At 35.6% G+C, this 26,662-nt stretch overlaps 2 protein-coding genes across 6 annotated transcripts in view; both read left to right on the top strand.

Annotated features, from left to right (window-relative positions):
- epb41l5 (erythrocyte membrane protein band 4.1 like 5) overlaps positions 1 to 1,898 on the top strand; it is a 59,215-nt gene extending 57,317 nt beyond the window's left edge. For all 5 annotated transcript variants that reach the window (XM_056465404.1, XM_056465405.1, XM_056465403.1 and 2 more), the window contains one exon: positions 224 to 1,898. In XM_056465404.1, coding sequence (XP_056321379.1) covers positions 224 to 290 — 67 coding nt within the window. In that variant the 3' untranslated portion in view covers positions 291 to 1,898. The remainder of the gene's footprint in view (positions 1 to 223) is intronic.
- A 2,371-nt stretch (positions 1,899 to 4,269) lies between these two features.
- Positions 4,270 to 26,662, top strand: part of ramp1 (receptor activity modifying protein 1) — a 49,415-nt gene continuing 27,022 nt past the window's right edge. The window contains exon 1 of the mRNA XM_056465473.1: positions 4,270 to 4,629. Coding sequence (XP_056321448.1) covers positions 4,584 to 4,629 — 46 coding nt within the window. The 5' untranslated portion in view covers positions 4,270 to 4,583. The remainder of the gene's footprint in view (positions 4,630 to 26,662) is intronic.

Raw genomic sequence — 26,662 nt, 5'->3', positions numbered from 1 at the left:
TTTTAAGTTAAGTGATTGCAAACTATTTATATGGGCTGAATGTAAACAAACAAATTTAGTAATGTATAACTTTAATTTGTTTGTTTAAATTCAGCTTACATAAATTGTTTGCAATGAAGCATTTTTTCTGTGTAGCATACTGTAACTTTAAATTTCCAAGGAAAATTGTCCACCATAATCTGTATTTATTTGATAATAAACAATTTAATTGATTCTTTGACAGCGTTGTGGCTCACCCGACCAAGGACAACAACCACAAGCCCAAAGGTCTGCTGACCACTGAACTCTGAGAGCGATACCTCGAGTACATGCCCAGCACCTGTCCCCTGGACCATCAAAACATTCTTTTGAGCACGACATTCCAGTCAAACACATTCCAGTGCCCTCGCAGTGCAGGAACAGACAACTGTGCTGGACTAACATGGAGAACAGATGGCATTCACGAGCCTAGATCTCAGCGCTGACAACCACAAATAAGAGAACTTGAAGGGCTAGCAGCACGGTTCCAGTTTTGATGACCACCATTCCTTTTATAACTTTTATACCTCTTTTGATTGACTCTAAACAGCTCTTTGTTGTAGCAGCAGCAGCAGTACATAGATGACCCGCTCCTGTTGTGATTGGATGTTTGATCATCTAGAATGTTTAATCTACTTGCTGTCCACTTCCTGTTCAGATGTTCTCCGATTGGATGACTGAGCGCATCACTGACTGTTTTTCTTCATACAGAAGTCCTTTTTTTATCTTTGCCTTTCTTTTATGTTCTTATAAAAAGTAGCTGCATTTCTTATTGCGCTTTTTTTAAGTACCACTCTTAACTGCACAGTTGTTAGAGCACTGTTAGCACTGGCCAACATGCAGTCGTCAAGTCACTGAGCCAAGATCTGCTGTTTGGATCTTTTATCAATGCTGTTTTTATCCAAACACTGTAGTTATGACCTGCCTTATTTTAATAGTTCATATAATATTTTTTTTAAATGTACATGAACTCATTGCAGCATAATGTCATTTGTCATCTGTTTAACTGATGTATTTCACTGAGTATTCAGTGTAGTGTGTAATAGCAGCTTTTAAAGGGTCGATTAACCCAGAAATGAAAAGGTTCTTCATTTATTTCAGCCTCAAGTTGTTCCAAAGCTGAGTTTCCTGTTTAATATTAAAGATATTCTAAATAACGTGGGTAACTAAATCCCACCTAATGCTGTTTTTTCCATTTATGTCTGTATTATGAAAAGCAAAATGCAAAATGGGGATCAGAAACTGACCTGAAAGAAACTCATATCTGCTTGGAACCATTTTGAAGTTAAGTAAATGATGACTGAATTCTTTTTAGATGCTGAATTTGGTGTTTTAGGAGATGCTGGAGCAGCTGAGACGTCTCTGACTTGTACAGTAATAAACTGGACAATGTAAACCAGCTAAATTGTTTTTAGGTGTGATACTAGAGGCCTTTCATTAACCTTTTCTTCTCCTGTGTAAACTCTACAAGCATTTGCTGCTATTTTTCAGTACACTGAAAACTGCATTCAGTAGAAATCACTGGATCTGAAATCACTGGAATCAAATATTTAAAGGTCAGTTATCAACTTTTTATACAAGCAGTTCTTGTGCGAGAAATTGTAAGTTAAACTTCACAAAAGGTGTTTATATGATAATCATGCTCTGATTATTGGAAATGCTCCATCACAGAAAGCTGTTATAGCAGGAATATATGTATATGCTAATCACGTTCGTTCTCTGCGTCTCTCAGTGTAGGCTTATTTACATATTATATTAATGATCTGTAGATGTCAGGAGTGATCTGTTTATTTCGAAACGCTGAGAAGTGTTATACACTGTAAGCCTTGTCATTTTGTATGATGTGAGACGTTCCTTGAGTAAAAGGTATTTTAACATGGTTATTGACTAGTGCTTTTGTGTGTACACTTTGTAGTGTTACTTTCCCAAAAAATTGCCCCCCACAAACGCTATTTCTTCAAAGAAATTGTTTTTTTTTGTGTGTTTCATTTTGTCTCAAACTTGATGCTGATTAATGGGCATGGTAATGTAACAGTACACTGTAAAACCCAACAGTCAAATTTATCGAGTATTTAACTTTAACTTTTTGGGGATTTACAGTGTATTGAGTAATAAATATTGAATTTTTATACCAATAATTTTTAAACTGTATTAGTGTAATGAATGTGATCAGGCAGAAGAAATTTGATGCAAATTTACACAACAAATTGTGTACAAAATAATCATGAAAATTGAGTGTCAAAGATTGTAGGAGCCAATTGTTAATGCTCACTGAATGTAAAAGTGCTGCTGTCATTCCCTTCAATCCAGATGTGCCACTGGCTCAGGTAAAACTACAAATTATTCAAGTCTTCATGAGTGAATGCATTTATCATTGGGTAATTTTGGTTGTCTGGTTCCCCTGGCAGGGAGGCTGAAGTGTCCAGTTGGGCAGCAGGTGGAGCCAGAGAGCTTCACCAGTCGTTCAGGATCACGCTCGGGTCCTCAGGCTTCTGTACAAAATTGGATGCTCATAAAGCGGCAAGCACGCAAGGTAATTTTTCCCACCTTAAAGAAGGAAATTTATTTGATAGGAATTGTATTTTTTTAATAAACTGCAATATCAGAAACAAATCAAGATTACTGTTTAAAGCAGGGGAGCCAAAAGACAAATATCATTGCAAGCCGTGGGCGAAGGTAAATATACCAAACTATAAAGTTGCTATAGCTAATTTATTTCAGAATATTTTTTTTCTATTTATTTAAAAGATAAATAGGAAATGTTACTTTAAATCGTATTGACTAAAGCAGTATAATTTGATTTAAAATTAAAAATACAATAAATTTTTTTACAGCACAGTGGAGTTCAATGGTGAATACACTAGTCAAGCAGAATTAGTTTTTGTCTCCATTTGCTTGCTGATGTCTCTTCATTGTGCTCAATCCATCGAGAGGACAGTATGTGCATTTAAATAAAATCTTTTAATTAAAACATTTAATTTCCATTAGCTTTTTTGGACTTAGCAATAAAACAAACAAAGTTAAATTGAGAAATCACAGTCTCTAAACCATGCCCATCATTCTCCCTCTCTTGTCAGGTGGGATGGTGGGCCAAATCAAAGGTTACCATGGCCAACATTGGCCCGCAAACCCTAGTTTGGGCATCTCAGGTGTGAAGGATTTGTTTAACATTTCTAAGGACACGTTTTGTTATTGTTAGGCTAGTCACTGGACAGAGAACTTGATTAAGACTCCCTTAGATGAATAGTTTACAGCCATTGATGAATAAATTGCTTAGCAATTAAAATTCATTATGAAAATTGCTAATAATCCAACTGCTTTTAAATTACCCGTGACCTAATCCATTTATTTAATAGATTTGAACAGAATTATTATTGGGTACTGTATTTTCTTGTCATGTTTGAAAAGAGTATTAGTTTGAACTATTTTAATCATTTTGTCATATAGTTTAAAGAAAGGCAACTAAGTCTAAGTCTCTGATTATATACTCAAGATTGCATATAATCATATAACCCAACTCTTGGACTGTGGGGGAAACCCACGCGAAGGCAGGCCGAACATGCAAACTCCACACAGAAATGCCAATTGACCCAGCCGAGGCTCGAACCAGCGACCTTCTTGCTGTGAGGCGATAGCACTACGTACTACGTCGCCACTTAGAAACGTTTTTGTCATAAATCTTAAATAGATCTTTTTAATTAATGTTATGTGGAATGCTGAAACCCCACTAAGAAAAAATCCATTCGTTTTTCTGCTACTAAGTTCTAGCAGAACTGCTGCTGATACTTTAATCATCAGTCTTGCTAATCATTTTGCCAAATGCCCCTGTAATTCAGATCATGACCACAGATGGCGTATAATCTCACGTTTGCTGGGGCTGGTTTCATAAATTACATTACATCTGGACATTAAAATTTGCATCAGTAGCTACACTAAACGTTTCGAGTCGAATTTCTTTTTATCATTATTTATTTATTTGTCAACAGCTTTGGATGTATTCACTATTTATAAATTGCAAATGAAAAAGACAGTAGTTAAATTGGAAGAAACAGAATAAACACTAATATCTTGAATGATATTGGGGCTGTACATGTTTTCCTCATTTTCGTAAACCGCAGAGTGAGTCACAGTGGTTTCCTCACCTCTGTAATCAATTAGTTTGATGTGTATTATTAGCCAGCATAAGTAGATGAGCAGTGAGGGAGGCGCTTCTCGTATAATGTTCCCACAAGCGCAGCTCGCATCTTTCAGTAGACGCGCCGCCGCCGCGCGCCCGACCACGAGAACTACTGAGCGCGCGCTCCAGCTGACCCGAGAACCGCTTCAGACAGGTGCTCGTCGTTTGAGCTTTATTTGACGCTAAAGCAGTACTTTATAAAACACAGGGCATGCTGGCTGAGGTGAACAGGGGATTTCTTCCTTCCTTCAACATCTTCAGTGCAGAACCAGCGCTGAATGAAACTGTGTGAACAATTATCTGACAGACGCTCAGATGTGTCGAGCTGTGAGGAAATAGCGCCGATTAATCGACTAACAAAAAAACTTGTGTTTGACATTGACGCGTCATGGCATCAGTGTCGTGGAGACACGCGCTTTTCGTCTTGGTAGCTGGTAAGTTAAACTGGTTTTTCCTGTTTGTTGTCTGCATTCCTGTCTTATGCTTGTTCTTAAAATCCACGAAGGCTGCAAAATACAAATAAAGTAGAAATAAAAAAAAAAAAACTGAAATAAGAACTAAAATATCCTGTCGTTTGTATGACTAGCACTAGTCACTGTGGATATTTCTCAGCAACTGTAAAGTTTTAGACTGTTTTTCAAACTACACAATTAAGTGAATATTGTCTCATTCTTATTTATTTATTTAGTTTTAGTTCACCCGTAAATAACATTGAACTTTGCTGTAGCTGTCTTTCTAAAAATTAAATAAACGCAGATGACTAAATCTGATGATTAAACTTTATAATAAAGCATGATTTTGTATTTATAGAACCAGAAATTTTAGGAAAACATTTTATTCAGTGCCTTATGAAGGTTAACCACGGGTTTACTACAAATAAAACCAAAAATTAGCAATGGTAATTAAACTTTAGCTGCAGTGAAACTATGATCATGTATAATGTGATCATGCCAAAAAACAAAATGGTTTGCTGCACACTTTTTCTATAATAAAACCATGTTTTGGTTTGGCAAGGAGTTGGTTTTCAATAATATATTTGTAGCGTTAATAATCAACAGTATTTGCTGTAAGAATATCACTTATGTTGATATTACATGTTGCATCTTTGCTTTACTGTTTTAATAAATTACCAAAAAAAAAACAACTAATTATATATATATATATATATATATATATATATATATATATATATATATATATATATATATATATATATATATATATATATATATATATATATATATATTGTTTTTTTTATATATATATATTTGATTTGGAGTTGTAAGCAATGCAAGTATTTACAGAAAAAATATCTAATTAATTTGATCGCTTCTGTAATGCATTTTGATGAAAAACGCTAAATGCTCCGACCCCGGTATTTTCCCCAATACACAGGGGTTGAAAATTTTGCTGAAAGGCATAAATCCATAAGTGACAAGTCCACCCACGTATGGGTCAATTATCTAATTTTCTAATTAATAATGCATGGCAACCTCCTCCTGTTGGAAAGAATTCATTTCACACTTACCTTAACAAGCTGCCTGAGCTGTGCCGAGCATGACTAACAAGCAGCTCTCTGCTTGCCTTGATTTTCTGTCACCATTCAATTGGGCCTGCTATATTTACTCTACAAAGCTTCATGCCATACTTTTGTGGAAGAATGTCTATCAAGAATTTGAATGCAACTGCGAGTGATTTGTTGACATGAACTGACCTGACAGTCAGGAATATGACATTTTCTTGTTTGTGACCGTAACAAACATCCATTTGGGTGACTGAAAAAAAGAAAACAGGATGCTAATGGATTCACACAAGAGAAAGGCGTTATGCTCACGCAACTGCAGAAAAAAATGCAATCAGCCTGTAAAATTCTGTGACTCTTGAATAAACACTTCTGCTCCAGTTAAGCTCGCTGTAGTGAGTGCGCTATAAAATATGTAGATTTAGCAGGGGAATCTTCTGACTTTGAAACGGTGAGAGGAAGTGAAGTGAACCCAGGATGAGTGTCTGTTAACCATGGCCAGGTCGGAAATGAAGCGTGCTTTATGCTTTGCGAAAGGATGCGAACAAAAACTTTGATATGCATTTCAAAATAGGTCATAATGCCATATGTTATTTTCTAACTGCACTGCATTCAGTGTTGCTTTTGAATGACTCTAAACTTGGTGCTGCAGTGTAAACTATATCTTCTATGGTCAGGTTTGTCTTGCAAATGCGTTGTGCCAAAGTAGATTCAGATTTTTGAGATTGAGAAAAAAATCTTTAGCAAACTTAAAGCTAGTTAATCTACCTGCATTAATGTAGTAGCTATCCAGCACATCCACATTTTCCTGTTTCATTGGATTTCATTTTATTTTTTGCTTTTTTTCCTTCCCTTTTATAGTTTGGCTTTCCTTTTATATTACCTTTAATTTTCCTGTTTATTCTTTTTTCTTTTATTTTATATTTTGGACTTTTCAAGTTTCAAATGCTTAAATAAATGAAAAGAATAGGAAAAGGTAATATAAAAGAAAGCCAAACTATAAATGGGATCAAATATATTTTCAGTTGTGTTTTTTTCTGCTAGTTTCCCTTTTATAGTTTGGCTTTCCTTTATATGACCTTTAATTTTCCAGTTTATTCCTTTTTCTTTTATTTTATATTTTGGATTTTTTATGTTTCAAATGCTTAAAGAAAAGAAAAAGAAAAGAATAGAAAAAGTAAAGGTAATATAAAAGAAAGCCAAACTATAAATGCGATCAAATATATTTTCTTTTTTTTTACTGCTGGTTTCCCTTTTATAGTTTGGCTTTCCTTTATATTGCCTTTCCTTTTCCAATTCTTTTTCTTTTCTTTTATATTTTGGATTTTTCAAGTTTCATATGCTTCCTTTTTTCTTTGTTTATCTCCCTTTCTGTTCTGAAACCTGAAACTAGAAGAAAAAAGAAAGAAAGAAAAGAACCGAAAGGGAGATAAAGAAAGAAAAAAAGGAAGAATTTGAAACTTAAAATCCAAAATAGAAAAGAAAAGGAAAGAACAGGAAAAGGAAAGTTAATATAAAAGAAAGCCAAACTATAAAAGGGATCAAATATATTTTCAGTTTTTTTTTTTCTGCTGGTTTCCCTTTTATACTTTGGCTTTCTTTTATATTACCTTTCATTTTGCCATTCTTTCCTTTTTTTTTGGATTTTTCAAGTTAAAATGCTTTCTTTTCTCTTCGTTTATCTCGCTTTCTATATACTTTTCCTTTATTTTTTTTTCCTGGTTTCAGGTTTGTCTTTACTTTTTCTCTTTTTCATTCTTTTCATTTCCTTTCTCTTTGACTTTTTTACATTTTCCTTTTTTCATGTTTTATATGTCCTTCCCTGTTCTTTCCGAATTTTTAGATTGTTTATCTTCCTGTCTATTTTTTTCCCTTATTTTTCTTGTTTCAGGTTTTGTCTTTATCTTTTTACTTTCCTTTACAGGTTTATCATGCTTTCCTTTTTACGTTGGTTTCCTTTTACAGTACAAGTTCTCCTTTCCTTTGTCTTCCATTAATTCATTCATTTCTTTTCGGCTTAGTTCCTGCAACCCATTACTGGGAAACATCCATACACACAAATTAATTAGTTTATCTTCCTTTCTATTCCTTTCCTTGTCATTTTTCTCTTTCCGTTGATAGTTTCTTTGCTTTCCTCCTTTTCTTTTTCCCTTTAATAGATGTCTCCCACTCTTTATAAATGGCTGCGTCAATCTTGTCCCACAGATGCACCATGGGAGTCTGAGAAGTCCCAGGATATTAATGGCATCATGACTATTCACTGCTGGCTGAGAGAAAAAAGGAGGTTCATGTGGTTGTTGCGATGCGAGCCGAGAGATAAATGCCAAGCACACTTTTTAAAACCCAACAAAGCGTTCACTGTGTTTCAGCCCAGTCACTGGCTTGATAATCGGACATGCCAAAGTCTGAACATTAAATACTGTATAGGACACTTTAACGATATGAAAGGGGAGCACAAAGATATGTCCTATCTAGTTCTCTAAATGCAGAGAAGCATGGTGCATTTCTCTGATTGAGGTGAATAACCTGATGGCAGTGGGCGTGGAGATCTCGACAGCCGGAACAAGAGCAGATGAATATATGGCTGCTCTATTTCTTCTCGCTTGTCTGGACTGCTTTGTATTTCATTCCCAATGCACTGCCTTAAGCAATTCTACCCTTGTGATGATTCAGTTCACTAGGTCTTGAAACTAAGTGCATTAGTGAGCATTGTGTGCAAAGAATTTAATGCTAAATGGTAATTGTTATGGAATTCGTCTTGCCAACGGAGCATTTGGAATTACATTTATAGAGTTGCCAGACTAAACCGAGCATGCTTGATGGTGCACAATGACTGTTGGAGCTGAACACTACAAATGCATCTAGATTTCTGATTACAGCAGACAGTCTAGACGTAATCTGAAGACATCTCAGTAACATTAGCTTTGAGTCACTTGCAAAAGTGGACTGAATCATTCTCAATCATTTTTGATATTTATTGTCAATGTCGCAGGCATTTTAGCAAGTTTTGAGCCATAATGTTTACCATTAAAGCTGAAAAAAGTAGTTTTTCAGAAATTCATAAATGCCTTAAATGTTAATAGTGCACTACTGCTTTACTTGTGTAAACAGTCAACGTTAGTGGAAAAAAAAAGCAATGCATAATCTATTTGGCCAGCAGAGGTGTGAATACAAAAACACATTTAAACACTGCTTCCATGTAAAAGAATGATTCACACACTAGTCATTTAGAAGCAGTGTTACCTGGAGTTATGAAACCCTGCTCCAAAACCAGAGTAACACTGCTTTTGTGCTGTTAACCCTGCGTTACAGTGGCAAACATGCACAGTGTGAAACAATGTGACTGCAGGAGTGAAGAAGAGACTGCTTCATTCTTATGTTTATTGTAGCTGGAACCATCCATTCAGTTTAATGCAAATATAGTGACATGTAGTATGATCATTCTCTTGTGTCCAACCCACATTGTACAATCTAAAAGTATGGTGAATAGGTTTATTTAGATTAATTTAATTATGTTAATCAAAATCGTTATAGTATTGCATATATATATATAATATAAAAAATTATATCTAGGACAACAGTATCTCCAGCAGAAAAGATATCTAAAAAAATACCATTTTAAATTGTAAAGAAGTCTGTATTTTTTTAATTAGACAGCAGAAGTCAATGATTCATTGGAATTATTAAGCCTGACATGTTTACTGTTACAAAATATTTAAAATATTTCTCAAAATAACATCTGTTGTTCAAAGAGGAAAACTGTTTTAGTTTTTTACCCAGCCATTTAAAAAGAATATATATATTAGAGCAGGCTGCACGGGGGCACAGTGGGTAGCACTTTCACCTCACAACAAGAAGGTTGCTGGTTCGAGCCTCGGCATGTTCTTCCTGTGTTTGTGTGGGTTTCCTCTGGGTGCTCCAGTTTCCCCCACAAGTCCAAAGACATGTGGTATACAGTAGGTGAATTGGTTAGGCTAAATTGTTCGTAGTGTATGTGTGAATGAGCGTATATGAATGTTTCCGAGTGATGGGTTGCAGCGGGAAGGGCATCCGCTGCGTAAAACATATGCTGGATAAGTTGGCGGTTCATTCTGCTGAGGTGACCCCAGAATAATAAAGGGACTACGCCGAAATGAAAATAAAATATTTAGAGCATATATTTTTATCCAAGGTTATCATACTGTCAGAAACTTATACTGGCCCATGCCTACTCCCTTGGCAGTCCCAGACCCTAGTATAAAAAAATTAATATCACTTTTTTTTTAATGAACTTTTATGAAAATTTTGTTGACTATTGTATAAACTTGCATTGAAACTACATGCCAACCTATTCTTATTAGAGCAGCCTGAATAATATCTGCTCATACTGCTATACTAACAGACATCCAACTGACTACAAGAAACTTTCAACTTACACTAACCCTTACCTTACACTAATTCTCATTAGTGTATTGGTAAACTCTAAGGTTGGGGACCTTGCAGTCTGCTAATACTAATGAGAATTAGTTGGTATGTACAGTAGTTGAAATGTAACTTATCAACAAAATGTGTTAACGTGACAATCAAAAGAATGTGATACCAAACATTTGATAAGAAACACATTTGAGGTTACCAGTGACTTTTTGGAAGTCAGTCTTTGAAAAGCAGCAAATTTTTATTTCAGCCAAGTAGCATGGACATTGAGCTCTTAAGCTCTGCCAATCATATAAATGAAAACAGCCAATGTGTGCACCAGCCCTGCCCTCTTGAGAGATTTATCTTAATACATAATAAAAGCGTCACTACTTCAGTGCTACACCTGTTTTTTAATGCATTAAATACAGTAAATATTTAATGCATAACCTATGGTGTGATGTCAGCTCTGTGCAGCGCTGCATTAGCTAATTATTCATTATGCAGATCGGGTCGCACTATAAAAGTCTGTTGCATGACTGTTATATAAATTAGTTTTAAAGGATAACGAGAGGTGGATTGATTGATCTGCTAGTGGCAGGTTTAAAATTAAAGAATCAACTGGCCTCCCTTATCAGGCTGAGGACGACAGCATGGCACTGAATGCATGGCACATTGCTGTGAAGAGTCAGTCTAGGGTCCTGTTTGTGATTGTCTAAAGAGACGACTGAAGCAGTGCTGAACCCTACACACTGATTTTAAAGCCTGTCTGCCTGCAGGAGCTCAGGAAACAAGATCTTTCTCTCTGCCTGAGACTTTGCAGTGGCATCTCAATCACTCGCCCTCCAGTTGTAAACCAACACCTGAGCGGCTCAACAAAGTGTGTTCATTTTATTTCCCTTCAGATTTAGCATAGACGTGTCAGGGTTACTTTGGTTAATGTTGTCTGACTGCTCTCTTTGTATTTATTCTTTTTTTTCTAATCCATATATCTCTTATAATGCAGTTATTTGGATCTACTTTATATTCTGTCTTCAATTACTAATATGGAAGTTAGTGATTTGTGTAAATACTGTATTTAGTGGGCTCATGTCCTATTGCAAAACAGATTTGATAAGGTTAAGCTTAATGTTATGGATAAGTTTAAGGTATTTAAGGGCTTAAAGTGAAAGTTCACCAACTAATGAACATTTCCTCATCATTTACTCCTAAGTGGTTTACTAAAAAAGTGCTATGGTGGTCAATTGCTGCTACTTTTCAACATTTTTTTTAAAGTGTTTTTTTTTTCTTCATAATAAAATAACATCATAAAATAGTCACATGGAATATGATAAAATACATTTTCATTTTCACATGAAAATGTTCTAAGACCATCTTTCATTTGTGTTTTATGTGTATTTCATAAGTGTTTTCACACATGACTTTAATGTGCGCAGCTATTTTTTTTTATAAATAAATGTCTGCACAATGATTAGACTTTGTATGAAGTGTAACAAATTTAAATGTTTATATGTCATAGTTGCCATTTAATGTAATGTTGCTTCAGCTATAGACTTGTTCTATAGGTTCATTGCTCCAAGAAAAATCTGTTTACTTTTTAATTTTTTAGAAATCTGTAATAGTTCAATGAAAGTATACGAAGTGACCGTTCTTCACAGTTGAAGTGTTTATATAAGTATACTACTTAATTACTGTAACTTACTATTTTAACTGGCTTTTTATAGCTTATTGTATTCTGGTTGATTGAATTGCTTAAATTTAAGTATGTGATATAATAGACAATATCCCTTATGTACTGTTGGGAATGTTTTCATCACTCTGGGGTGATTTTTGTATCTTAATTTGGCCATAACGTTCTCTGTGTTTTAGCTAGCAGAATGATTTTTGGTCACACATCTTATTTTGACACACGTTTTGAGAAAATGCTCAGAATTTAAAAAAAACCTTATCAATACAATCTGGCCGAATTTACTACCTTTTTGCTATGTTACGGATGAAAACATCCACTAAAGTAAACTGCTGTAAAAATGCATCACATAAATATATATATGTATGTATGTATGCATGTATGCTTTTTAATATATTTTTTTTGCATAGATCTGTTAATCAACCTCAGTCCTGATCAAATTAAATACATTAGAAAATTACAGATATTTAATTCTGAAATGCCAAATTCATAAATGATGTCACTGAGTTGGTGAAAAAAAAAAAAACGCACACACAAAAGGACACAGTAATTGTGGACTGGATTTTGTTTATATATTCTATCAGTTTTGGACATGTGAAACAACATTGCCTTTGATGCATTGCTTTTGGTTGAAATTTTTTTTTTGTATTTTTTTTTTTTTCCCCTAATTTACTGTTAGTGGCTGTTTTTGCCCCCATTGACTTTAATTATAACCACATTGTTTTAATTACAAAGCCATGACATCATAGGATCATGCATTTTTGATTGTTGGTCATTTTCCTTGTTGGGAAGAGGTAAAATCAGTCATTTTTACTGTTGATCATCAGTTGGCACCGTTAACCCTTTAGATATGCCTGTGCAAAACAAAAAAAGCTTAGTTTCTGGATTTTCTATAGTATATAACAGCAAATTAAAGTGTGTGTCTGTGAGAGTGTGAGTGTGACCTTTACGCACTTGTGTCTAAAATCTAAATATTGATCTTATAATGGAAGACAATGGGGCAAAAACAGCTACCAACATTAAATTAGAGAGAATAAATGAAAATCTAACAATCGTCATCGAAGCCCATGTTATTACTAATCGCTCACATGTTCAAGACTGTGATAAAAGGAAAAAAAAAATCCAGTCCACAATGACTTTTTATATTGAAAATATGTCATTTTATGTGTGTGTGTGTGTGTGTGTGTGTGTGCGTTTTTTTTTGTTTTTTTTCACCAAATCAGTGACATCATTTGTGAACTTGATAATTAAACAGTTTAAAATCCTGTCATTTTTAAAAACGTTTAGTAGTTTTGATCAGGACTGAGGTTGATTTAAAAAAAAAAATGTAAAAATATATTTATCTGATGCATTTTTACAGCAGTTTAATTCAGTAGATGTTTTTATCCCTAACATAATGAAAGGGTAGTAAATTTGAACAGTGCACAAGGGATATGAATACTATGTCTGTTTTTGAAAGTTAAAGGTAAATTTAAGTTCTGATGCAAACCTTTTTTTTTTTTTAAACACTGGTGCTTGATATAAAGTGCATTTGGATTGCTGCCTCCAGCAGATTACGGTGTGAGGTGTTGATTAACTCTTACAGCAGTGAGTCATAGTGACCCGCAGCCAATGACCCTGTTTAATGGGAAGCAGCCGCTGCTGTAATGACCATGAGTGATCCATCACCTGTATGACCAGATACGGTGACGTTCATGGCCTGGGTAATTGCTTCTTCACAAAGGGCCTGAGCCATGTAGATTATTTTGGAATGCCATGATGAATGTTGTGCATATGCGTGTGTGTGATAAGAAGCGTAAATGGCGGCATTTGCTTTACCAATGGTTATAAGCCATGTTACACAATGAAAGGATGAGAAAAGCAAGTGGTAATTTGTACTGCAACATTGCTCATTTCTGAAAATGGCAGACGTGCTTGATTGGGTGTTCAGCAGGGTTCTCTCGCAACACTACAGCATGTTTTGTAAGGGTCACTTCTTGGCTAGTGTTGTGTGTGACTGTCACTGTGTTCCCCTGCAGCGTATTGCAGACTAATGCATCTCTGCTTGCATTAATGCAAATGTTAGCATGCTCTTCAGGAGTAGCCACAGGCTGTTTTGGACCATGCTGGGATAGCAGTTCTCAGTATTCTTCAATTTTGCATACATTACACTGAGACATAAGATCAAAAAGTTAGAGCAACAGAAAAAAAGTGGTACACAATGCAGACAAATAGTAATATACACTAGCTTGGTATTACAGTTAAAATTTTATCTAAATATTGTCATAATATTTTTTTTTTCATTGCAGTGAAAGACAGTGCATTTGTAGAATGTGAATGCATGGTCATTCTTAGTCTTAGTTCACCTGAAAATGACAATTATGTTATTAATTATTCACAGTCATGTCATTCCAAATCAGAGGAAGTCATCCTTGGGCATCTGGGGTATAAATCAGTGCACAGTACTTGTGAACGTGCAATACACTGAGGAAAAGAACCTCCTAAAGTATGTATGTATGTATGTATGTGTGTATGTATGTATGTGTGTATGTATGTATGTCCCATAAAACAATTAAAAAATTTTTTTTTTTTTCAGTGAACATTAGTTTAGTTTTTATTTTTCATGCCACATTTGGATTTTAGGGCACATTTATTTATTAATTAGAAAAAAAAATTAATAAATTGAAGAAAGCTGAAAACCTCTAACTATTGATGTAGGAAAAACAATTAATCTTTTGAATAAATATTAGAATAACTGGTCCCACTTCATATTATGTGGCTTTAACTAAATATGTACGTACACTGAAATGAATCATTTATTAAAATGTTCTTATTGTGTAAATGCATGTTTTTCCATTTTACTTATGATTGATCTGTAATTAGGGCCACCTAATATAAAGTGGGACTTGACACAGTGTAATGCGTTACACAGCCACTTTATTTTACATTTTTAAACCATTTACTTAATACATATCAAAAATAAATATGTCACATGTTTTTACAGTACATGTTCTTATAATATATAATAATATGTATCATTATTTAGCTTTTTTTAAGGGTTATTTTATTTCAAAACGTGTTTTGCTGTTGCTGTCATGTAGCTGTGAGTTTCCGGCTGGCTGGTCTGTTCTAGTCAACAGTCAGAGGTGACCTGCCGCTTCAAGGCTTTCAGTGTCACATGCACAAACGACACCTCTCTCGCAACACAGCTCTGGGCTCCAGTCAGACACGCTCAAACCACTGATACAGCTGCCAACCCAAATCACTGAGATGCCTCTCCTAAAAACCAAAAAGCTCAGATGACAGGCAAGCCATTTTACATTTATTTTGATTTGGTTTGGAGAAAAAAAAAGACTAGAATCCTAATCCACAATATTGCGTTTTTGAGTCAAAGGCGAAAAGAGTTTAAGTATAAAAACAGTAAAAGTCTAATCGATTAAATTTGATTGACGGCTTAGTGATAGCTCATCCAAAAATGTAAATTCTGTCATCATTTACTTCTCTGTTTGAGAATGTTTTTTTTCTGTTGAACAGAATATTTTTGAAGAAAGCTGAAAACCTGTAATCATTGATGTAGAAAAAATAAATAGAATGGAAGTCAATGGATACTGTTTTCCAAGTGAATAAATGACAAAATGTTAGTTTTTTTGCTGAAACTGTCCCTTTATGTTTCTTTGTTTCTCGACTACATTAGAATTTGTCGACATCTTTTTTTTTTTCCTCCTTGGCAAACAAAAAGAATAGCTTTTCATAGTGATTTACAGGAGACATCCACAAAATGTCATTCAATGTACCAAACAATCTTATTTAAAGATTTTAATTAAGTCATATTTAAAACAATCATCATGTTTTATTAAACAACTTTTACAGCATCACAACGCAGTCCTGAAATACAATTTAAATGTCATTTTAAATTTTTACTTTGCCACTATCCTTCAAAACACTAAGCTTTATCTGTGAACAATAAGTTTTTAATATTTTAAAATACAATAAGATTTCATACAATTATTATTATTATTTTATATATTTTTGCATTGCATTCTGGTATGAATAAGTATTATACGTTTTTTTATTTAAAAATATCTATTATGCTGGATGAACGTTTTTAATCTAAATGTTTGCCAAATTGGATCTCATTCATTCATTCATTCATTCATTTTCTTTTCGGCTTAGTCCCTTTATTAATCCAGGGTCGGCACAGCAGACTGAACCGCCAACTTATCCAGCATATGTTTTACACAGTGGATGCCCTTCCAGCAGCAACCCATCTCTGGGAAACATCCATACACACTCATTCACACACATACACTTCGGACAATTTAGCCTAACCAATTCACCTGTACCCCATGTCTTTGGACTGTGGGGGAAACCGGAGCACCCGGAGGAAACCCACGCAAACGCAGGGAGAACATGCAAACTCCACACAGAAATGCCAACTGACCCAGCTGAGGCTCGAACCAGCGACCTTCTTGCTGTGAGGTGACAGCACTACCTACTGCGCCACCATTTTACTCCAAATTGGGTTTATATATTGATATTTTTAAATATAAAAATGAATTATTTAATCTCGTGTGTGTATGTATGTATGTATGTGTATGCATGTGTGTGTGTGTGTGTGTGTGTGTATATATATATATATATATATATATATATATATATATATATATATATATATATATATATATATATATATATATATATATATATATATATATATATATATATATATAATTTTTTTTATTTTATTTTTTTTTGATGCAGACACAAAGTGCTATCTCTCAGCGTTGACCCATATAATTAATCCTATTCCCTCAAAAAATTGTTTTAGAGAAACTTCATTGTCTTTGTATTTGACTCCTTGCTCCCTTAAAGTGTGTTTTCTCAGATGACACCAACCATTGTCTACTTATATGAAGTGAATATGTGTCAGGCTTTTGAGTTTCATCCCCGCAGTATCTGTCAGTCTTAGTGTATGCCTGCGTTCATTACAAACGCGAGGCGCTTGCTGTGGCAGCCGTTCATTTTACCAATTAAGTGGCTGTTACACCTTAAGAGAACATGACAGCTTGACAGTGACACAAAAACACACTGTAGGGATTTCTCTATAATCAACAAAATTTGTGCTTAAACATCTTATGGATTTGTACCATCATGCAATTTACCACAAATGCATATGGAAGCTTGGAACAAATAGAAGCTTGTTAACAAAGAGAAATATTGCTGTTTTAATGCCTTTCAATGAGGACATTTTTGTCTTTAAGATTCTGAGGGCAACTATTTTTGTACTTTGTGAAAAATAGATTAATGAATGGAAATGCTGGATAAATATTACATTTCAATTATTACATTTCAGTCCAAAATGTTTATGCTTTTTGATTAACACAGCCAGAAAAAATGATGATAAATTAATTAAAGAGCCCATATTATACATGAAATAGGGTCATATTTAGGTTGTAAGGGTCTCCAACAACAGTCTAATATGCATGCAAGGTCAAAAAACACTTTGATGGTCTTATAATCTGCATTTATTTTTACCTAATTATCCCAGCGACTCCCATATGAATCGTTCAGCGATTCATTTGTTCCCAAACCCTTCCTCAGCGCGAAGCTAATCTGCGCTGATTGGACCAATGACAGCCTGCTGCGATTGGTCGACACGGACCAGGCTTCAGCGCGAGAGTAAAATGCCCAGCTGCTAATCTACAATATAAAAGTAGTCACAGTGTACACACGCTTCATAGTGGATTTTGGCTGCCAGTGGGTGAATGTAAACACAGACGATGGACTAGAAAATACTGACGACTAACTATTTTATTGAGCAAAAAGTCCAAGAACTGGCGAGGAGGTCACAGTCTTCTTGCTCTTTTCACACACACACACACACACACGCACACACACACACACAGGGCCTGCGCGTCCATAGAGGACCGGCTGAATAGAGAGGGCGCGGCGCTCAGTTATATCCACGAATACCCGTGCGTTACACACACGAGGAGACACAGACACACACACACACACACAGGGCCGGCGCGTCCATAGAGGAGCGGCGCTCAGTTATATCCGCGAATACCCGTGCGTTACACACACGAGGAGACAATAATATTGAGCTGAAATATTTTGAAACTTGTCCGTTGCATGTGTGTAAACAGCTGACGATCCGTAATCAAAGCGGCACGCGTCGCGTTTTCAACGTGGCTTTACACGCGATATGGGAATATAAAGAGTTAACCTGATACAGTACACGCGGTTACAAGTAACAAAACACAACTGAATATATAATTTGCAAGCTAGAGTAAACGAGGCAATAATTTTAATCGCACGTACTTACACTTGTGAAATGGGGGTAGAAAATGATCCATGATCCACTGATCCATGTTCTGACAGTCTATACTGATCCTTCCTTTAACAAACTGATGAAGTCTTCTTTGAAAGCATATAGTTTCCAGAAGCACTCAGAACTGCTCAAGGCTGGGCTGTATTGCTGATGTTTCATCTTTGATTAGACTGTCCATAATATCCATCTGCACAGCGTGACTTCATTCGACCGGTGTCTGTGTGTGTCTCTGTGTGTGTGTGAGACTTTTTTTTCTGTTAGTGGGCGGGGCCGCAGGTTTCAAATCTCCCGGGTTTGCGAGCCCAACTACTTGTGTTTCGTAGCTGCGTCATCGCGAAACACCTAATAACTCGTTATCAAGACGACTCGTTTGAAGCACTATGAGTCGACTCTTTTATAGATGAATCAATAGTTTTAAACACTGTACATTTACAGATTTAAGCCTTAGCTGGATATTTCACTTCACTTAGAGCTGTGTGACACACTACATGGAAGGGCATTTTCAAAAACCCATAATATGGGCTCTTTAAAATACAAAATACACTAGGGTTATTTGCAAGATCTGGGGTAAATCAAACACCTTCACATTCAGTATAGTGCTATTCGGATCCCAAACATTATATGTAATCTCCTATTAGACACTTTTAACTGTAAATCAATCATGTATTTGGGACTATTGTCGCATTTCACTGTTGTGGCTGTGATCATTTCTTAATAAAGGGATAGTTCACCAAAAAATGAAAATGTACTGACAATTTACTTATCATCAAGTGGTTCCAGACCTTAATGTGTTCCTTTTTTTCTGTTGAACACACTTATAAAATATATTTTGAGGAGTGTTGGAAATCTGTAACCATTAACTTCCTTAGTAGAAATAAACAAATACAATGGAAGTCAATGGCTACTGGTTTCCAAGAATATTTTGTGTTCAATAGAAAAAAAAGAGACTCAAATGGAGGGTAAGTAAACAAGATAGAATTTCTTTCTTTTTTAGTGGCCTATTCCTTTAATTAGGGGGGAAAAATACTGTGGCATTATCTCCCATCCAGTTAAGATGAAATTTGAGCGTCTTGAATTTTGAGTCTCACTGTGTGTTATTGTTCAAATAATTGTCAGTAACCTGTTACAACATCTCTTGTGTCATTGTTTGGAAGAGTATCAGATATGCAAACATTAATTGAATGCAGAGTTACACTGAGTTATTTGATGTTTAGTTAAGCATAACAGATATAACGACAGAAAAGGACACCGTTCTAACATTGCAGCTTGCTGGACTAGAAATAATAGTTCATGTCTCTGGTTATGTGTATTGGAGGAGAATTAATTCAATGGACTTAAAGCGCACTGCAGAGTTTGCAGAGTCTCTAGTCCCTTTTGTGTTTAGAGTATATGCTCGTCTTTTGTATTTAGTGAATGCAGATGGTGACAAGAGCCAAAAATACAAAAAGCACCTTAAAATAACCATAAACAGTGGTCCATATGATGTACCCAATGTCTTATGAATGCATTAGGTATCAAATATGAATTTGGTTTATCCTCCAAGATCAGAAACTGTTCAAAACTTATGAAGCACGTGTTTGACATCAAGCAATAATGCAATAAATATGTAATGAGAAATGTAAACAAGCTTGGCATTGGCAACTAATTAAATTTAAATGTTAAATTTGAAGTTTATAATATTAAAAATAATAATAAGTGAAGAAATCGAATATAATATTAGCGTCACTTCCAATTTAATAATGCACACATTCGATAACATGTTTCATAGAAGATGGTAAATAATTATAAATTAACTTGAAACAACATAAAAATAAAAATTCTGTCTTCTGACTGTACTTTAAGTAATCATAAAATTAAGTCTCATCATAAATGTCACTATAAACTTTAGTGAAAATAAGCTAATAAGTGACAATTCACAAACTCATTTCGAGAGGAGCACGTGATATGATCGACTACAGCGGATCCTTATTGCTAATCATTAGCTAGCCTATTAGATCATTCTAAAACTACTATAAATATTCTGCCTAAACTTCATTCCCTATCTTCGTTTTTGGACCACCCCCCCCCCCCTTTCCGTCAATCATTACCTTCTTCCTCCTCCTCATTCTATGATTGGGCAGGATGGAGGGCCGGAACCGGAGGGCCAAGGGTTCAAGTTCTAATTAAGCCAGTTGGCACTCCCTGTGCGGAGTTTGCATGTTCTCCCCATGTTCGCGTGGGTTTTCTCCGGGTCCTCTGGTTTCCTCCGGTTTCCTCCCACTGTCTAAAAAACATACTCTTAAACAAATTGTAATAAGTCACAAGCACTTAACACATATATACTGAATCAATCAGAACCCCCATATTAGCTAAAGCATAATCAGGGGCACTCGAGAAATACCTGATCTCGTATCCCTCCTAATGCCCATTGACCAGGCGAGAACATTGGGCTCATCTATCTCCGAGCTCAGGGTTCTCTCCTGGGACAGCCTGCCAAACCTGCTACTATAGTTGAGCCTTATCTAAGTGTGAACTCTTGAAAAACACCTAGAAGTTGCTGTATTTTATTGTAAAGTTTATTATTAAGCTATTGTCGTGTTGCTCTGCAATAATACACATTTCAAGGCAAACCAGATTCACTCCTGGTACAAAATGCAATGTTGCTTTTGCCAAATTCTAAGGATGCATGACATTTTTTTTCTCTTGCACACAAAAGAAGATACTTTAAAGAATGTTTGAAACCAGTAGCCACTGACTAATAAACTAAGAAAAAACATCATGGAAGTAAATGGCTACTGGTTTCTAAGTATATTCAGATTAACTTCTTTTGTTTTTACCAGAACAAAAAAGAAAGAATAAATTTTTTTTAAAGAAAGTAAAAATGAAGATGTTTTTGGGTGAACTGTCTCTTTAAGGATAAGGTTAACCCAGGATCCACACAGTTTTAAACAAGCAGGTGAGATAATCAAGGTTAACACTGAGGGCATATTCAGCGCAGTTTCTATTCTATTTGTAGTGTGGTTTGTGCAAACTGAAGTGCTTTTGAAAACAGTTGTTTGTGAGTTTTACACTTAACAGCAGCAGAACAGATGGATGATTGTCCCATCAACCTCCTACACACACAGTGATTCGGCATTTTGTTAACTCTTAGGGTTAAAAGTAATTACAAAACAAAAAGTTTTGGAAGAGAATTTTGTTTATTAATGATACATGTTTTGCTGTTTCGTTATCTTGATTGCCTGGATCCCAAGCTTCAATTGATCCCTCCTGTTGGACTCTGTTCATTGACACTGTGGTCTTTTGGTTCCAAACCATGGTACATTTCCATTATCAGAGCTGCAGCTTTTTCCCCTGACTTTGCAGCCTCATTTTTTGTGTGTGTGTGTGTGATTTGAAAAATGAAACTACATTTTCAAAATCCAAAGCACCAACAAAGAACTGAACAAATCCATCTGTTTGACATGAATGTGATGCAGAAGTTCAAAAGAATGTGGTTGTCAGTTTCTCTGAGCAGGAAAGAGATGTGCATTTTCTCAGTTTCTCTGCTGTGTCAGTCCTGTGTTCATCCGAGATCAGTAAAGCAGTGCTGCCATTATACAAATGAGCTCAACTCTGACGTAAAATGAACCTGAGAGTGCACCAAAGGTTGATTTTCTATGTGTAGTGAGACTGAGATTTGTGACAATCTGAAGTGTTTCTGAAAACACTTGATTGTGATTTAGCACTTACCAGCGGCCCAAACAGATGGAGGCATGATCTGGGGAGTTCGTCATCCTCCTACACACCTCAAGCTTGCCTCAACATTTTGTTAACTATTATTGGTTGAAGGAAATGAAAACGTTAATGAAAATTCAGTCATTTACTCACCCTCCACATGTTGCAAGCCTGTTTGTGTTTCTTTCCTGTTAAACACAAAAGATAATATTTTGAAAACCGTAAGCTTCCATAGTATTCATTTTCATACACTGGATGTCAGTAGCTTTCAGTTTCCAACATTCTTCAAAATATCATATTTTATGTTTAACAGAAAAAATTCAACTGAGTGTGAAGGGCTGGAAATGAATATATTCCCCTAAGTAATAGGACACCACTTCCGTACACTCGCACACATCATCATATGTCATTGCTAGCTCATACAAGATGTTGCCATCCATTCCAGAAAGCACTAGCAGAGTAACGTTTAACAGACCAACTCACCAAGTTTTGTGCTGTATTTGGACTTGGTGAAAATGGTGTTTTTCACCTTGAAAACATATGAGCAGTATGAAACTGGTTTCCCCTGGCATCCTTGTTACGACTTGTGGATTGTGTTGCAAGAAGCACTAAACTATACTGTGTATTCACTCAGTGCTCATATTCATAGATGTAAGCACAAGAGAATTTAATTAATGTTATACCAGACCTGCAGTAAAAAGCAAATTCCCTGCCACTAGAGGGTTTTGTGACTGGGTTTCCTATTGTCAAGTCATCGCTTAATGTTATCAGAAATTAAAATGTGTTCTGGAATATTGTGCAGTGCTTATTGTTATGTTTTATTGAAGAGCGTGACCGTAAAACATGAACACCATTATAAATGTACTAAAACAGATGCTTGTTTGTAGTAAGAATTCCTATTGATGCCAAAAAATACTGACATTTCTGGGTCCCCTTGCTCACATGGGCAACCAGCAGCCGGTGTATTCAGAGGAATTATTCATACCTCTAATATTTCTCATTCTCATGTAGAGTGGTCCTGAAAAATCTTTGTCTGAAGGACTATCCCCTTTCCCTTCACCTCCAACCAAATGATTACTGAGACTTCCCTTTCATGGAAATGTGCACAAGAGAAGGGTACAGAAGAACTATGGGGTTGACATGGGATTAGGTCTACATTTCTTTCATTCATTCATTCGTTCGTTCATTCCTTTTCCTTTGGTGAGTCCCTTTATTCATCAGGGGTTGCCACAGCAGAATGAACCGCCAACTTATCCAGCATATGTTTTACATAGTGGATGCCATTCCAGCTGCAACCCAGTACTGGGAAACACTCATACACACTCACATTAACTAAGGACAATTTAGCTTACCCAATTCACCTATAGCGCATGTCTTTGGACTGTGGGGGAAACCGGAGCACATGCAGGAAACCCACACGAACACGGGGAGAACATGCAAACTCCACACAGAAACACTAGCTGGGACTTGAACCAATGACTTTCTTGCTGTGAGGTGACAGTGCTAACCACTGAGCCACCGTGTCACCCTGCCTACATTTTTAAGTAACTGTGAAAATGTTTTGGAAAGTTTGTGCCAAATCTAATGCACAGACCTTCACACCTTTTTAAATGTAACTTGTGTGTCCTAATAGTTTTTGGGGCGACTACAAGTGAAAAATCCAAGTTGCCATTAATAATGAATGGCAAGCTTTCCTAATATCTTTTTTAACAAGTTCTAAAGCTAACATGGAAAATGAAGGTATATTATGTCCTGTTCCCTCCACTGTAAGTGCATGAGTCTTGGTTAAAAATTCACATTGCATAAGCAAATATGACACTTTTGCCTGCATTTGAAGGCAAAACTGGAACAGTGTTCCACTCTATTATTCATTCCTCCTTTCATCCATCTTCAGGGCAATCTACAAGCTTACGCCTGCTAGAATCAGTCATGAAATAGAATTGCTTCGGGTGCAAAGATGTCTTGGTTGTGTAGTCGGAGACTTCCATGTAGCTTATAATGTGAAATGTAGCACCATGATTATTTTTTTTCAGTAACATTTTAATTGTCCCCTTGTACCTCTTTTCATCTGCATTTGCACATCACTGCAAATGGAGTTACATATTACCGACTAACTGACTCTGGATATTATCCAGATTGCCAGCATATTGCAGATGTGATGTAGTTAGCCACACGCTTTCTCTTCTGTGTACACACAAACGCTGTGAATGTCAGCGAGAGCAGTGATGTTTACATACAGAGACTAATTAAGTGTTCTGCTGAAAAGGTTCCTGTCATATTGAGAATATTGCATCAAAGGTCATCTGGAAATGTGGCATGCTTGATGTTGTCATCTCTGGACTCCTTTGTTTGGCAATTTTACTGCTCAGCACGTCCACTCTTCTGTTCCTCAGACTGTTAATCACTTTTCAGTTTCATATTATTTTTGCATTTTGTCTAGTGTGATCGAAAAGTAAATTAATTTAAGATAAGGAATTGGAACTGAATGGATTTCCCAAGAGAGTCTTTTATATTTCTGAGGTCATGGTTGTGTTGAAATGCAGAAAATGTGAGGAACACTTCCAACCCAATTCTGTGAGATTCGGTGGCTCGTATTCAAAATCTTTAATCAAAAAACTGAACATTTTATCTCCTCTGAAAGCAACTGACTGCAGCACCAGTGTGGAGAAACATGACTCTCTTGGCAGACAGAAGGATAAACACTGGCACACAAGCGAAAACAGAGAGGGGAATTATATGATTGTAATTTTACACTGTAGTTTATTTTAGAAATATTGAAGTCACCGTCAAGAATTAGCACCCTCAAAGAAAACAGGCTAGAGCAAGTAAATAAAGCATTGCATGATTTTGAATTTGAAATATAACACTAATAATGACTTGTGCATTTTAAAATTAGTCAAGCAAGAGTAAAGTTAAGTGAAATGTCCTGTCTTGCAGAACAACAACAACGCTATACACAACAACATAGCAAGAATTAGCAAAAAAATTATAATAAACCTATTCACATCTGAGAACTATGTAACTGTACATATACTTTAAGTAAATGACTATACAGTATGATGATATTTACATAAGTACTGTACATGAGATGCACAGGGATTTATTTATAGCTAAGATGGTCTGTAGTAGGGCTGAACAATATATTGTTTAAGCATCGATATCACAATTTGTCTTTCTGCAAGTCACACGCAGAATTAGATTATTTATTAAAGATTAAAAGATAAAGCTATTACATAGATTTTTAATATTTATATAATGATGACCATGTTATTTTACATTTAGTAGTTCAATTTCTGTACTGGAATTCCCCCTGAAAAACCATAAAGCATTGTTTATTTATCTGTTTTTGCTTGTGATTTCTAATAATTTACACTGATGCACTGCATAGAAAAAAAATTTATCACCACAATCTAAACTTTCCAAATAGAGCTATTCAAATCATCTGGTGAAATTATATTCATATCACATAACGTCTTTTTTCCAATATTGTGTAGCCCTAGTCTGTAGGAACTTTAGCATTTAGTGCGCCTCACACAGTTTAGTGGGCTTGACAAACCAGCTGTCAGTGATAGGCAGTAGCGTCGCTACAAGTAGTGACGCTACTAGCTTAACTATTTCTCAGTGTGGCGGTAGCGTTGCTACTTTCTAAATCAAATAGCTTTTCTGTAGCAAAGCTATTTTTTGTCAAGTAGTGTCCACACAAGCTACATTTACTGATCGTGAATCAATAAGTGAGGGCACTGACATTCACGGAGCTGTGAAGTGAATGATGGTGTGAATGAAGATTTCTTCTTCTTTCTGTTTTTAAGTGGTCGACAACAAACTTTTTGGTGTTGGGCACTGCCACCTCTCACTCTGGTCAGTGACGTCACCAACCATTTAGGCTAACACGAGAAATTTGCTTTAAAAAAATGACTGATGGAGAGGAGTACATGTTAAGATGCAATAAACCTAACTCTGATTCTGAATTATTAGCCCCCCTTTGATTTTTTTTTTCTTTTTTAAATATTTCCTAAATTATGTTTAACAGAGGAAGGAAATTTTCACAGTATGCCTAATAATATTTTTTCTAGTGGAGAAAGTCTTATTTGTTTTATTTCCGCTAGAATAAAAACAGTTTTACATTTTTTTAAAAAGCCATTTTAAAGTCAAAATTATTATCCCCTTTAAGCATTTTTTTTTCGACTGTCTACAGCAGTGTTTCCCAAACCTGTTCCTGGAGGCACACCAACAGTTCATGTTTTGGATGTCTCCCTCATCTGACCCATTAACTTCAGGTTTTGAAGTCTCTTCTAATGTTCTGATGGGTTGTTTCAGGTGTGTTTGATTAGGGAGAGAATGAAAATGTGTACTGTTGGCGTGCCTTCAGGAACAGGGTTGGGAAACTCTGCATTAGAAGAGACTCCAAAGCCTGAAGTTAATGGGTCAGATGAGGGAGACATCCAAAACATGAACTGTTGGTGTGCCTCCAGGAACAGGGTTGGGAAACACTGCACTACAGAACAAACCATTGTTATACAATAGCTTTCCTAATTACCTGCCTAATTAACCAAATTAACCTAGTTAAGCCTTTAAATGTCTCTTCAAGCTGTATAGAAGTGTCTTGAAAAATATCTAGTCAAAGATTATTTACTGTCATCATGGCAAAAATAAAATAAATCTGTGATTAGAAATGAGTTATTAAAACTATTATGTTTAGAAATGTGCTAATAAAATCTTCTCTCCATTAAACAGAAATGGGGGGGAGTGTGTGTGTGTGTGTGTGTGTGTGTGTGTGTGTGTGTGTGTGTGTGTGTGTGTGTGTGTGTGTATATATATATATATATATATATATATATATATATATATATATATATATAT

This window comes from Danio aesculapii, chromosome 9 (genome assembly GCF_903798145.1).
Source record: "Danio aesculapii chromosome 9, fDanAes4.1, whole genome shotgun sequence".
Taxonomy (NCBI): domain Eukaryota; kingdom Metazoa; phylum Chordata; class Actinopteri; order Cypriniformes; family Danionidae; genus Danio; species Danio aesculapii.
Note: the sequence above shows the minus strand (reverse complement) of the source record. Positions and strands in the feature narration are given on the sequence as shown.